Genomic DNA, 13099 nt, shown 5'->3' with positions numbered 1-13099 from the left:
ATAAGAACTAATTTAAACTAAATCTCCCAAATAGAAACTAACTAATTCTATACTAGAAAGTAAACCATAACCAATTCCACTACGGAAATTATCTATCTTAACATTCTCTTAATTCTCACTTTGTAACTATAACTCTAAATCATCCACACTCAGCTAACAACGTTACTAAACAAGCAAGCAACTAATTTAATAATATGAAAGGAAGACAAAAACTAACTATACCTTTCTCCATTAGAAAATAACAACCTGACTTGGTTGTTTATTCAACAATGACAAACACCACAAGAACTAAGACCAATAATAACACTGTACCACAATTGCAACAAAGCATCACCACGACGACTCCGCGTCAAGAACAACAGTAATACCATCAACACCAACCACACAACATCAACCACAACAACAGACAACAACAACAACCCGACAATAATTCAATGACCCATTAACAATAAACCACCACAACTCCTCTCAATTAAACTAATACTCCATAATCAAACTCCTAATCAGAATCCAATCTTGAAATGAAAAAAAAAATCCAATTTTAAGTAAACTTACTAAAATCTAATTTAGATCGAACTTAAACAAACTAAAAACGGTAATTAAACTTGTGCTTAATCAGAATTTCAGAAGGGAAACAAAGAAGTACGAGTATACCTTTGCTCACAAGAGGAGTGAAGAACAAAGCCACAAAACAGAGGGTTAAGGGGGTTTCAAAGCTTTGGTACACAGCGACGGAGAACCGACGAGCGACAGTAATCAGGCGGAGCTGCAGCAGCAAGCTGGTGATGCGTCACAGTGAACCACAACCGCGAACAGAGCAACGAGCAGCAGCAACCGACGGACATTGACAAACAGGATCAGGGCACGAGGAGGACGAAGAGGGAGAGAGTGAAGCAAAGCACTGCAGATCGGCACGGCTCCCGGTAAGCTAAGGACGTCGGCGAGGCAAAAGGGTAGAGCTCTGACAACCTCGGGCGAGAGGATAGAGGAAGAAGTTGGGTTCAGGTTTCTCGAGGTTGGGGTTTTTGGGAGCAATTGGTTTTGGGATTTTAAGAGTACCACGGAAGAGAGAGAGAAGAAGATGGGGTTTGGTTTCCAATTAAAGAAGTCACGAGAAGACTAGAGGAAACCGGCCTCGTGAATTCCAAAGAAAATAACTTAGTTTCTAAATTTACGAAATATTGCTCAATTAATTGCACAAAACTCAAAATATAATAATAATAATAATAAAATAAAATAATAATAATAATAATAATAATAATAATAATAATAATAATAATCTCATAAAATTAATTAAATAAATACATTGCAACCACGACAATATAATCCATACTCCAACTCAAATAAAAAAAGAGTATTCGAAACATAATTAACTTAATAATTATAATTAGCTTTTAATTAGACGTTCTTAAAAACAAGTCTATTACATATGACTACCCTTATTCAAAGTTTCGTCCTCGAAACTTGAAAATAAAAATTTAAATAAAATCAAAATCTCAAACTCGTAAGATATCAGGCATCCAAACCTCAATTCTACCATCAGCTTCTGTATCTCCACTTCAACTCAATATCAAAATCGAGGAGCAAAGAAAACAAAAGGGGCAAAATTTCAGCGTACACTAAAGAAAGGACGGTTTGCGTCGTATCTAGGACCCCTTTTTGCGTTGGGCATAGGTTTGTGTCGTACCTGGGACCTCTCTTTGCATCGGGCATAGGTCTTAGCTATTTGCGTCGCACATAGCACAAGTTGCAACACATATGACTCTCACACAGACACTCCATGAGCACCAGCAGCTTGGCTATTTGCGTCGCACATAGCACAAGGTGCGACGCAGATGGTGATACGCAGCAGGCGTAGCAAAGCCATCTGCGTCGCATTTTCAGCAAAGCCAACAGATGGTGATACGCATGTAGACCAATGTGCGAGGCAGATGTGTTTTTTTTTTCAGCTTTTTCCATTTTACTAAACTTCATGTTTCAAAACTAAAATAACAATTAATAATTGTGAACAAAAAATTCGACAAAATCTCCTTTGTAATTTGGACAACCCAAGAAATTGTTGGGGAAAGTTTATATATTATATAAACAAAACCTGTTTCATACATCTCAAACAAGCAACCAATGTTGCAATCAACCAATTCAACAAATGTTCAATCTAATACAAATACTAACAAGTTAGTTTGCTCCTTCTTCTTCGATGACCCGTACAAAGTATTGCGCCAAAAGTTCTTTGAGGTCGTTAATATCATGTATGGAATATGACTACAGACCAACTGGAGTATGAGGATTTTTCCTTGTTTGATTTGGTACTTGCATACCTAATTGTGCCGCATAAGCCATGATCCTTTCTTGAACTAATGCATCTATTTTTGAGTTCATCTATTTTATCGTCTGATCTCTAACTCTTTGGGTCACTCTAGCCTCTAACGCCTGCATCTCCTCATCATCCATGCCCCTTCCTTTGCGAGCAGTACTGCTTCGATCAGGATCACCCCAAACAGATGTAATCTCAACGCTATTTTCAGCTGTTAACACACGCTCAAAATGGTCTTTACTTTGCAAAACACGTGATAGAGCACCATCCATCCGACGTGAAACAAACTCTCCTTCATTTTCTTTACTTTTCCAATCATCCTGCGTCCAATTAAAAATATTCGCATGATTGGTAGAATACAAGTAATTAGATAAGAAAATATTATAAAATTTGATGAATGCTTACAATGGGCTCTTTTATCTTTTGTGTTTCTTCATTATGAAAGACATAATTTTCATTTTTATCTTTTTTCGATCTCGCGAGAAGGCATGGCAATGTTCGATCAGACAAGGAGGAAACCACTAATGATGTAGATGAGTCAACTGATGATGCTGTAGAGGATGAAGGGATATACCCTTTGCGTTTTCGAATGGGAATCATCTCCACATATGACTTTTGATCCAAAAAATGAAGATGCTTGTTAGCAACCTGAGACATTATTGTTTTTTCACTTTTAGCCTAATATAACAAGTAACTAGTCAATATTGAAAAACCAAATCAATATATGATTTCATATTATTGTAACGTACATATTACATACCTTAACATCTTTTGAGATACATTCTTTCGCAAACTGGTCCCAGATCTCTTGCGTGATAAAAGGATAAAGCACGAATGGTTGCGTATCATTGTTAAACCCCTTCCTCGTTTTTGTAATCCATCTAGTCACCAATCTTGACTTGAAATCTCTCCACAGCTAATCACAAGTAATCAGGACATCTCGTTTTTTCCTCGCATCCTCTTCTATTCCAAACTCTCTCTTCAATATACAAAAATGTATCAATAATACACAATTAGTATAATAAATATTATCTCAATTACATTAAAAGAATAAGGTTACTTACTTTAACATCTTCCCATAGTGTCGTTTCTATGTCTTTTGGAACATCATCCCAACTGTTGTATAAGATAGACACTTTGCTTCTACTAATTTTACCGCAATATCTTTTGTACGCACCAGCATACTCCCCAGTCGGACGTATTAATTCATCCCACTGAAGTACTCTTTGGACCTCGAGTTTGGAATGTATCCCTTTTGTAGGACCTCTTGGTCTACTCACTTTTTTCTTCATAGCAGCTCCATCAATAATCTCGGGCTCAGAACGTGGCTGCTGATCATCAGATGGATCATGCATTATCTCATCTTCCATCACTACACATGAAACCAAATACATGTTTGATTTATCAATAAAGTTATACAAAATTATTTTAAAAACACAAATTAAAGATTATAAACAATAGTAGTTGAGTCAATATTACATAAGTTGCCTATTAATCAGTTTTTTTTTTACAACGTAATCCCTCATTATAATCTCGACGAATGTAATTTATGTCTAGATCTTAAAGTACTTGGAATGAATACTGACGGAAGCAATGACTATTGAATTGTGTATCGTATTCTTCTTTATTGTGTACATCATCAATTCCAAGTATTCTCCATTTTCTTTCAATGACAACAAACCATTTTGAATCGACAAACAACCATGTAGAATATTTGTTTTGCTTATGATCTCAATATTAAGTTATCTTCATGATGTCGTAACCGGCTAAAATTGACTAATGTAAAAATGTAATGTTCAACCTTCTTTACACACGACGCATATCAACCTACTTGCATTGAAAAAGCGAAATCTTGAAATCAACATAGTCAAACTAAGTTCTAATATTTCTTCAATGACCTTGTAATAAGACTTTATTGTTTCAATGATAGTTCTATCCCTTCTACCTTTATACTCTTATGACTTTTTGCTATGGAGACTTTGAGAGTTTGGGTATTGGATATTTTGGATGTTTAGAAATATTTTGATTAGATGTCATCTATGCATTTACAAGTTTGGATTCTATAATTTTCTAAATATATTAGTATTGATTTTATTTCTATTATAATAAAGTGTCTAAATTCTTTTCCAACACTTTCAATCATTGACGTGTCTATAATATTGGTCAAGACATTAAATTGACTGTGTCGGAGTGTCGGCCAAATTTTTGGAGTAGGGTGTCAGATCCTCCGATCCATACTTGAATACGACACCCGTATCCGTGTCGGAGTAACATAGCCAAAAACCATCCTCCAACAATCACCTCACCATAATAACAATAATCAATAGGATCCTCACTAAATAAGAACTAATTTAAACTAAATCTCCTAAATAGAAACTAACTAATTCTATACTACGAAGTAAAACCATAACCAATTCCAATACATAAATTATCTATTTTAACATTCTCTTAATTCTCACTTTGTAACTATAACTCTAAATCATCCTAACTCAACTAACAACGTTACTAAACAAGCAAGCAACTAATTTTAATAATATGAAAAGAAGACAAAAACTGACTATACCTTTCTCCATTAGGAAATAACAACCTGACTTGGTTTGTTCAACAATGACAAACACCACAAGAACTAAGAGCAATAATAACACCACAATTGCAACAACGCATCACCACCACGACGACGCATCAACAACAACAGTAATACCATCAACACGAACCACACAACATCAACCACAACAACAGAACAACAATAACCCAACAACAATTCAATGACCCATTAACATTAAACCACCACAACTCCTCTCAATTCAACTAATACTCCATAGTCAAACTCCTAATCATAACTAAATCTTGAAATGAAACAAAAATCCCATTCTAAGTAATCTCACTAAAATCTAATTTATGTCCAACTTAAACAAACTAACAAGGTTAATTAATCTTGTGCTTAATCAGAATTTCAGAAGGGAAACAAAGAGGTACGAGTATACCTCTGCTCACAAGAGCAGCGAAGAACAGACCCACGAACACAGAGGGCTAAGGGGCTTTCGAAGCTTCGGTACACAGCGACGGAGAACCGACGAGAGGCAGTGGTCAGGCGGAGCTGCGGCAGCAAACTGGTGATGCGTCACAGTGAAGCACAACCGCGAACAGAACAACGAGCAGCGAGCAGCAGCAACCGGACATCGACGAACAGGAGCAGGGCACGAGGACGAAGAGGGAGAGAAGCGAAGCAAAGCACTGCAGATCGGCGCGGCTCCGGTGATTTAAGGACGCCGGCGAGGCAAGAGAGTTGAGCTCCGGCAACCTCAGGCAAGAGGACAGAGGAAGAAATTGGGGTTTTGAGGAGCAATCGGTTTTGGGGTTTTAAGAGTACTACGGAAGAGAGAGAAGAAGATGGGGCTTGGTTTCACAATTAAAGAAGTCACGAGAAGACTAGAGGAAACCACATCGTGAATTCCAAAGAAAAAGAACTTAGTTTCTTATTTGTGAAATATTGCTTAACTAATTACGTAAAATCCAAAATATAAAATAATAATAATAATATTAATTTTATAAAAATTAATTAAATAAATATATTGCAAGCACGATAATATAATCCATACTCTAATTCAAATAAAATAAGAGTATTCGGAACATAATTAACATGATAATTATAATTAGCTTTTAACTAGATGTTCTTAAAAACAAGGCTATTACAATTATTAATAGTTGACATTATTTTAAAATAATCCATAATTGGGATTATTTTAAGCAGAATGACAAATTTTGAGATTATTTCCATCAATATTTCATAATCTAAAACATGATGTAAAATACGAACTATCTTGATGAAATTTGAAATATGACTAATGATTCCACTTAATAGAATAGTTGACACAAATTTTACAGTATATAAAAAAGTAACACTAATGAAGGGAGAGCAGGTCATCGGACAGGACGATGTGATATATCCGCTAATGAAGCTAGGAGGATGATAAGTAGGCGGATGCGCCACTTTTAGGAAAAGATTGTAATATTGACTTGATTGGTTTTTCTGATGCAGATTATGCAGGGTTTCTTGTAGATCGAAAGAGCACATCTAGAACAACCACCTTCATAGGTCCGCGCCTAATATCATGGGCCTCAAAGAAACAAAATTTGGTTGCTCTCTCAACTGCCGAGGCTGAATATGTTGCAGTTGCCTCATGTTGGGCACAGGTATTATCGATAAGACAACAACTTCGAGATTTCGGAGTTATGATTGATAATGTGCCAATTATGTGTGATAATACTAGTACAATTAATATCTCAAAAAATTTGGTTCAACACTCACGTATCAAACACATTGACATAAGATATCATTTTTTGCGTGATCATATAGAAAAAGGTAATATTGCACTTGAATTTATTTGCACTGATGATCAAATAGCCGATATTTTCACCAAACCACTTGCTTGTAAACGTTTTGAAAAACTTAGAGTGGCTTTGGGATTGATTTTTGGAACTTCGTTGAGTATTATGCTTGTTTGTCCTCCTTAAATATGTCAATTGGAGTTAAAGTACATGTTGTGAAATTGAGTGAGAACACGTCTCCATGATAAAATCAGGACTCACAACAGAGCTATTGATGTTGTCTTGATAGTATCAACCTATGTTGCTTCATTAATTTCCTTGAAAAAACCATATGTGTCACCATTTTTTTAAACGTGATGTTGCTTTGAAAAGTAAAAACAAAAATGTTTTGAAATCTTTTACAAAACTTTTTTCAAACTCTCATGGCCCTCATGAATTTCAGTATGCAGCCCCTCCCTTCACCATTATACACTTCAAGCCATTAAAACCGCCCCACTTTTTTTTCCTCCCCCTACCCCCATCCCATTAGCCCACAAATGATATCCTTAGCCCCCACATTCTCTCAACCCGTGTCACCCCAACCAAAACCCTTTCTTCAAATTTTTTTCAACTATCATTTCCCCTTTCACCTTCTCCCTCCTTCACTCTCTCACTCCAAACCCCAATAATGGTGAGAGTAAAGACCACCAAACCCCCAACCAAGAAACCCCCCGCAAAACGTCGGTGAAGTCAAAACCCAAGGCGCCGAAGGCCAAGAACTCCCACCCCCGTCCTCCCCACCGCCTTCTTCCTCCCATGAAACCCCTGAAACTTCAACCCCCCCCCCCCATCACCACCAAACAACTCCACCACCACCGCCTTTTTCCATATGGTTTGTGGCTCATAAAGATGTTTAGGGCCTATGTTGTTCTGGATGTCACCTCCAAAGGGGTGAGCTGTCGGGATGTTATGAGTGATGTTGTCTTAAGCAAAATGGAATTGTGCTTGATGGATGGAGAGTTATTGAAGAAAGACTTCTTGGGATTTCAGCCTAAGGAGGCATGTGCTAGTTGCCTCAATATGCAAGAGCTGGTTGCCCATGTCAACAAACAGCTTCAACAACTTCTTGCTCGCGATCGAGCTCAGGACCAGTTGTTGGGACAACAGCATCGACAAATAATGTCCACCCTTACCATGCTTCTTAATCCTCCATCCCTTTAATTTTCTCATACTATTTACTGATATTTTGGTTTGGGTTCTGTTTTTTTGGATGTCTCGCTTTTTGTTAAAACTGTTTTTGGTGACATTTTATGGATGCTTCTTGGTAATTTGTGGAGATTGTGAATGGGTAGATAATTGTAGCACCAGTATCACGAGTCTCGTTGTTTGAGCTACTAAACATTTGGTTATGGTTCTCATTTTCTGTAGCTCTGGTATTTCTTCTCCTTTTTGATAATGTCAAAAGGGGGAAAATAGGTCTAATACTTAACTTTTGGAAGGAACTTCTATCTCTTATATCTCTAATATGAATATAACATATTTTGGTATGGTGATTATTGGTGCTTATTGGATTCTACTGATTAATGTTATGAATGGAGTTACATGTTATTTTCCTAATGTGATTAATGATGCAGAAGTTGAGGGGGAATATTATTTGTTTGTCATCATCAAAAAGAGGGAATTTGTTGTGACTCTAAGTCAATATAATTTTGATGATGATAAACAGTTTATGCTATAACATGTATGTGTGTAACAATGATCTAAGAAAGCCATCAAGACTGGATGTTCATGAAAGATCAAGAACTTGAAGATATGGAAGTTTAGGTCTAGTTATGCTCTTAGTCATGTTTATGCAACATAACTAATGTATTGGAACTTTGTGCTAAACTTGTGCTAAATTAGAAATGTAAAATTAGGATGATTATCTATTTTCTTAGAGTTAAGAAAATAAGTAAGTATATTAATTTCATATGTCAATGTTTAAAGGTTACAAAAGGGGGGGTTTTGGTTTTGAAAATTAGTTTTAATAAAGAATTGGTTTTATAAAGACTTTCGGATAAAAAAGGTTTATAAGAACTGATTTAAAGAAAACGTTCTTTAAAAGAATACCGAAAACAAAAGGTTGTTTAATAAAGAAAAATAGAAAAAGAAAAAAAAAAGGAAAACTGATTTTAGATAACATGTTTTTTATAAATATTGTTTAGATAAAATTTGATTATTAGTTGACTTAGGATGTGGAGAATTCTTATCTTATAAGGATTAAAAAAAACCAGCTTTTATAAAAGATAGAATTTGATTTTAGAAGAAAAAGTGTTTATCTCTTAATATTAGGAATAAAAGATAATCATATCTTGGATAAGGATTTTCGTTTAGTTAAAAAGTTATATAAGGGATAGAAAATCAGAAGAATAATTTACGTTTTCAGATTTAGTTTTTCGGAAAATTTTGAGAGCTGAAAACTTATCTCCACAGCACAGTGTGTGGCACAGAGTTCTAGTCAGTTTAGGTTACTACACAACGATTGTAACAATCCTTTATTTTGCTTGAATTAAAAGCACACTTTTGAGGAATAATTCTTTCTGTAATTTTAATCAGTATAGAGAGTAGCAACACTTAGGGTTAAGTGTTGGGGAGCGCTATTAGAGTTAGTAGTGGGGGAATCATATTGTATCAAGAATTTGATATTTTAGGATTCAGATAATAAAAGATTAATTTGTGTGGACGTAGATCTCATAGGTGAGATTAAACCACGTTAAATTCCAGTGTCTATTATTTGATTTCGTTGTTTTTGTGGTATGATACAATTTAGTTCTAGCAAAAACATAAATCGGAGAGTTTAAGAGTGAATAGCACTGTGCAAGGCATTGCGCCATAAGAGTGTTTTTGCGAAAAATGATTAGTTTTTGTTACTCAATTCAACCCCCATCCCCCTTCTTTGGTGTCACCTTATACTCCACTAAGAGAAATGATAACGGAAGAACAGAGTTTGGGGGGTGGCGAGGCGAGTGCATGGAAAGGCAAAGAGAGAACAAAGGTTGGAAATGATGGGTGTGGTGGTTGTGTTGGTGTGATGAGAGAGAAAAAAAGGAGGGTTGTAGGGTGGTTTCTGACCTGGGTGGTGGGGTGGTGAGGTGGTTTTCGGGTGGTTGGTGGGGTGGTGGAAGGAGATGGAGGCGCTGGATTGGTGGAAGGAGTTGGGGTGGTTGGTGTCATGTTTGTTGAGGGAGGTGAAAGAGGGTTACTAGTTAGGGTTATTATGTTATTTAGTTACGATAATTGGTTTAATTAAGGTTTATGGATTAATTAAACACTAATGATTAACAAAGAAAATTGCTATTAGTTATTAAGGATATTTTGATTTATTACCATGAAATTGAGGTGTATTGGGTGAATTAGGAAAATTGCAAGGGTAACTTGTAAATTTCTTTAAAATTCGGGGAGTACCTGGTGGAAAATTGCAAGGGTAACTTGTAGTTTTTTCAGATGTCTTTAAATGATTGTTGCGTCGCCTTTATGACTGGACCATCTATCATTTTATACTCTCATCAAATGAATATGGTTTAACTGTCAGTTTATAAAGTTGTATCACAACCGTATTATGTCGGGTTCTAGTTTGGCCTTTAAATAGGCCTTTTCTATCATTCATATGCTGAATAGTGATGCAAAAGCTTTTGAACATCTAAACTCTCAACTGAAGATATTGCTTTGAACATGATAGATTTATTCATTATTTTCTTTATTAAATAACGTTATATATACCAACTATTTTTATCTGAAATTTCATTGAGGGTCAGGCCCTATAGGTAGGGATGGCAGTGTTAAGTAGGAGACCCGCCCCATCCCCGTCCAATTGGGGCGGGGATGGGGATTAAAATTGTACTCGCAATGGGTGGTGGAGCGGGTGTGAATTTATGTTATACCCGCCTCATCCCCGCCGGCCCCGCCCCACCCCTGCCCCGCATATTTATTATTAAAATTCTATTGATATACATATATTACTAATGTATTTGAAGACACTTTTGAAATGTAATAAAATATTTGCCTTTGTTAATGTATTTTAACTTTTCTTTTACTATATTATATTATGATTTTGTGAAGTAGACAATTATAATTAGGGGTGAAAGTTATTCGGATAAAATCCAAAATCCAATCCAATCCAATCCGAATTAGTAATTCGGATCGGATTCGAACTGCGTTCGGATTGGATTCGGATTGAGATTTTTTGAAAAATTGGATTTTCGGATCGGATTGGATTGAGGGTAATTGGATCCAAAAATCCAATATAACCAAATAGTAATATGTCTTGTATTATGTATCTGGATTGGGCTTAAGTGTTTAACTGATTTTTTATTATAAAAAAAACTACTCCATAGTCGAATACACATAGCACTTCAATCCTTCCCCTAAAACACTAACTGCACTTAATTCCTCATTTCCTAGATCTACTAGGCTTCTGTTGTGCTTAATTTATTCCATCGAAAAACTAGAGTTTTAAAAAAAATCGGATTTTCGGATCGGATCCAATTTAGAGTATGAAATTTCGGATTGGATTGGATCGGATTCAAACCCTAATTGGTTTGGATTCGGATTGGAAAATTGAAATCCAAATTTTATTCGGATCGGATTGGATTAGGCCCTAATCCAAACCGCACACCGAACTTTCACCCCTAATTATAATGGGCTTATGACAGATTTTTTGGTGGATTTTTTGCGAGGATGAAATGGGTATGACACGGGTGCGGGGGTGGGGCGGGGGTGGGTCTAGAATTTCCCCCCGCAATGGGTGGTGGGGCGGAGATGGGAATGAGAATTTAATGCGGGTGTGGAGGTACCATCCTCCGCACCCGCCTCGCCCAATTGCCATCCTACCTATAGGCCGCATTATGATCCACCCATTTATTAATTCACATGTCCACACAAGTACAATCTTAACAAGCAGTAAAGCAAGTAAAGGTAAGAATCAATGTATGAACGTACAAACTAATATCCGATAAAGACAAGTAGATCATTTACTACAATTTTAATGCCACAACTATTGTTAACAAAGTAACCCAAAAAGGAAAATGTCATGATCATTAATTTAAAACTTCATTATTGCATAATTTATTTTAGTATAATCTCTTGTAACATATTTATATCACAACTTTTTAATCTATGCATACATATAGCTTATGTAGAAAAAATTCAAATAACCAACAAACTTCTTTTTCCACAAAAATTAATCAAAACAACAACTCTAAAGTTCTAATTTCACTTATAATTTATAATAAAAAATGTAATATTAAAGAATAAATAATTCAATTTTCAATTAATCAAATGAATTTCTTTTAGAATTAGTTTGTTTGATTGTTGGTAAACCAATTTTTGTGTTAAAAATTGATTCAAAGTAACAACTATTTTTTTTGAAAGTATGATAAAATGGGAATCATGAAGTACAAGCTACTAAATTTAAACTCAAATTATATAAAATATTTATATTTCACTTGACCTACTAAAAAATTCAATATCATTGTATTACAAGCAATGACTCGAGGCTTTACTTGGGCGAACAAGCTACTTCAATATTATAATAAGTAATTTACTTGAGATTTAAGGGATGATTGGAGGGTGTCTTGCATGTAATGGACTGTTAATCTACTTACATATTAAAAAAATAATAATTAACATGGAATGGGGGGAGTTAATCTAAAAGCCCTGCAATCATTGACCACCCATAAATGGATTCTCCTAATACTATAAAGAGTTCGGTTCATAGAAAACTGCTCTTTCGCAAAAAAAAAAAAAATGTTTTCTAGTATTTGTCATTTGTCCAGTAGTCGGCCCCTATCGTGAAGCCAAGAGGGCTGATTTTATTCAGAATTGAGATTTTCATGTGTAAAGTAGACTTGGCCCATTATTGACAGCTTAGTTGCATTTAGGCATAGCCCACATCATATAGAACTGAAAGTAAATGAATATCGTGGATCAACGAACGTAATGAGGTTCGCGATCATAATTAATAGGAATGATGGCTAATTAATACTTTTTTTGTTTTTTATTAGGAAAATTTGTACAAAATTATCTTAAGTTTTCACTTATTTAGAAACTCCCACCTTTATGTTTTTTTTTTTCCTAAATTTCCACCTAAACTTTACAAAACCTTTATAAACTCCCACCACTTAACGGGTTTTGCCAAACTCCATTAGTAGTGGGACCCACATCGGTTATTTCTTTTGTTTTTCCCTCCAAACTAAGGCTGGCAATGATGCGAGTCGAGCTCGAGTTTGACTAAACTCGACTCGAACTCGAAAACTCATACTCAAACTCGACTCGACTCGAAAACTCGCGAGTTTCAAATTATCAAGCTCGAACTCGAAACCTAAACTCGAACTCGAACTCGTTTCAAGCTCGAACTCGAACTCGTTTCAAGCTCGAACTCGAACTCGTTTCAAGCTTTTTGGTCATTTTATATAGTTCTATTTTTTTATAGAAGAAATT

The 13099-nt window shown here is 35.5% G+C and overlaps 1 protein-coding gene and 1 long non-coding RNA gene across 2 annotated transcripts in view; both read right to left on the bottom strand.

Annotated features, from left to right (window-relative positions):
* LOC125496858 (uncharacterized) overlaps positions 1-1212 on the bottom strand; it is a 2038-nt gene extending 826 nt beyond the window's left edge. The window contains exon 1 of the long non-coding RNA XR_007273210.1: positions 655-1212. This is a non-coding gene — a long non-coding RNA (uncharacterized LOC125496858). The remainder of the gene's footprint in view (positions 1-654) is intronic.
* Positions 1213-2056: 844 nt separating this feature from the next.
* Positions 2057-3708, bottom strand: LOC104891626 (uncharacterized). The gene is made up of 4 exons (XM_057393942.1): positions 3379-3708; positions 3075-3230; positions 2720-2962; positions 2057-2634 (listed from the first exon to the last, which is right to left on the bottom strand). The coding sequence occupies exons 1-4, from the start codon at positions 3706-3708 to the stop codon at positions 2380-2382; spliced, it is 984 nt and encodes a 327-aa protein (XP_057249925.1). The 3' UTR covers positions 2057-2379.
* Between the last annotated feature and the right edge of the window lie 9391 nt (positions 3709-13099).

This window comes from Beta vulgaris, chromosome 4 (assembly GCF_026745355.1).
Source record: "Beta vulgaris subsp. vulgaris cultivar EL10 chromosome 4, EL10.2, whole genome shotgun sequence".
Taxonomy (NCBI): domain Eukaryota; kingdom Viridiplantae; phylum Streptophyta; class Magnoliopsida; order Caryophyllales; family Amaranthaceae; genus Beta; species Beta vulgaris.
This window is presented reverse-complemented; position numbering and strand designations above follow the sequence as displayed.

Excerpts from the sequence above, each read along its gene's own strand:
- LOC104891626 (XM_057393942.1), bottom strand. The coding sequence starts at position 3,708 with ATGTATTTGGTTTCATGTGTAGTGATGGAAGATGAGATAATGCATGAT. Across the intron at positions 3,231-3,378 it reads CACTATGGGAAGATGTTAAA|CTGTGGAGAGATTTCAAGTC; the intron begins GTAAGTAACCTT and ends ACTTGTGATTAG. Across the intron at positions 2,963-3,074 it reads GTATCTCAAAAGATGTTAAG|GTTGCTAACAAGCATCTTCA; the intron begins GTATGTAATATG and ends ATAATGTCTCAG.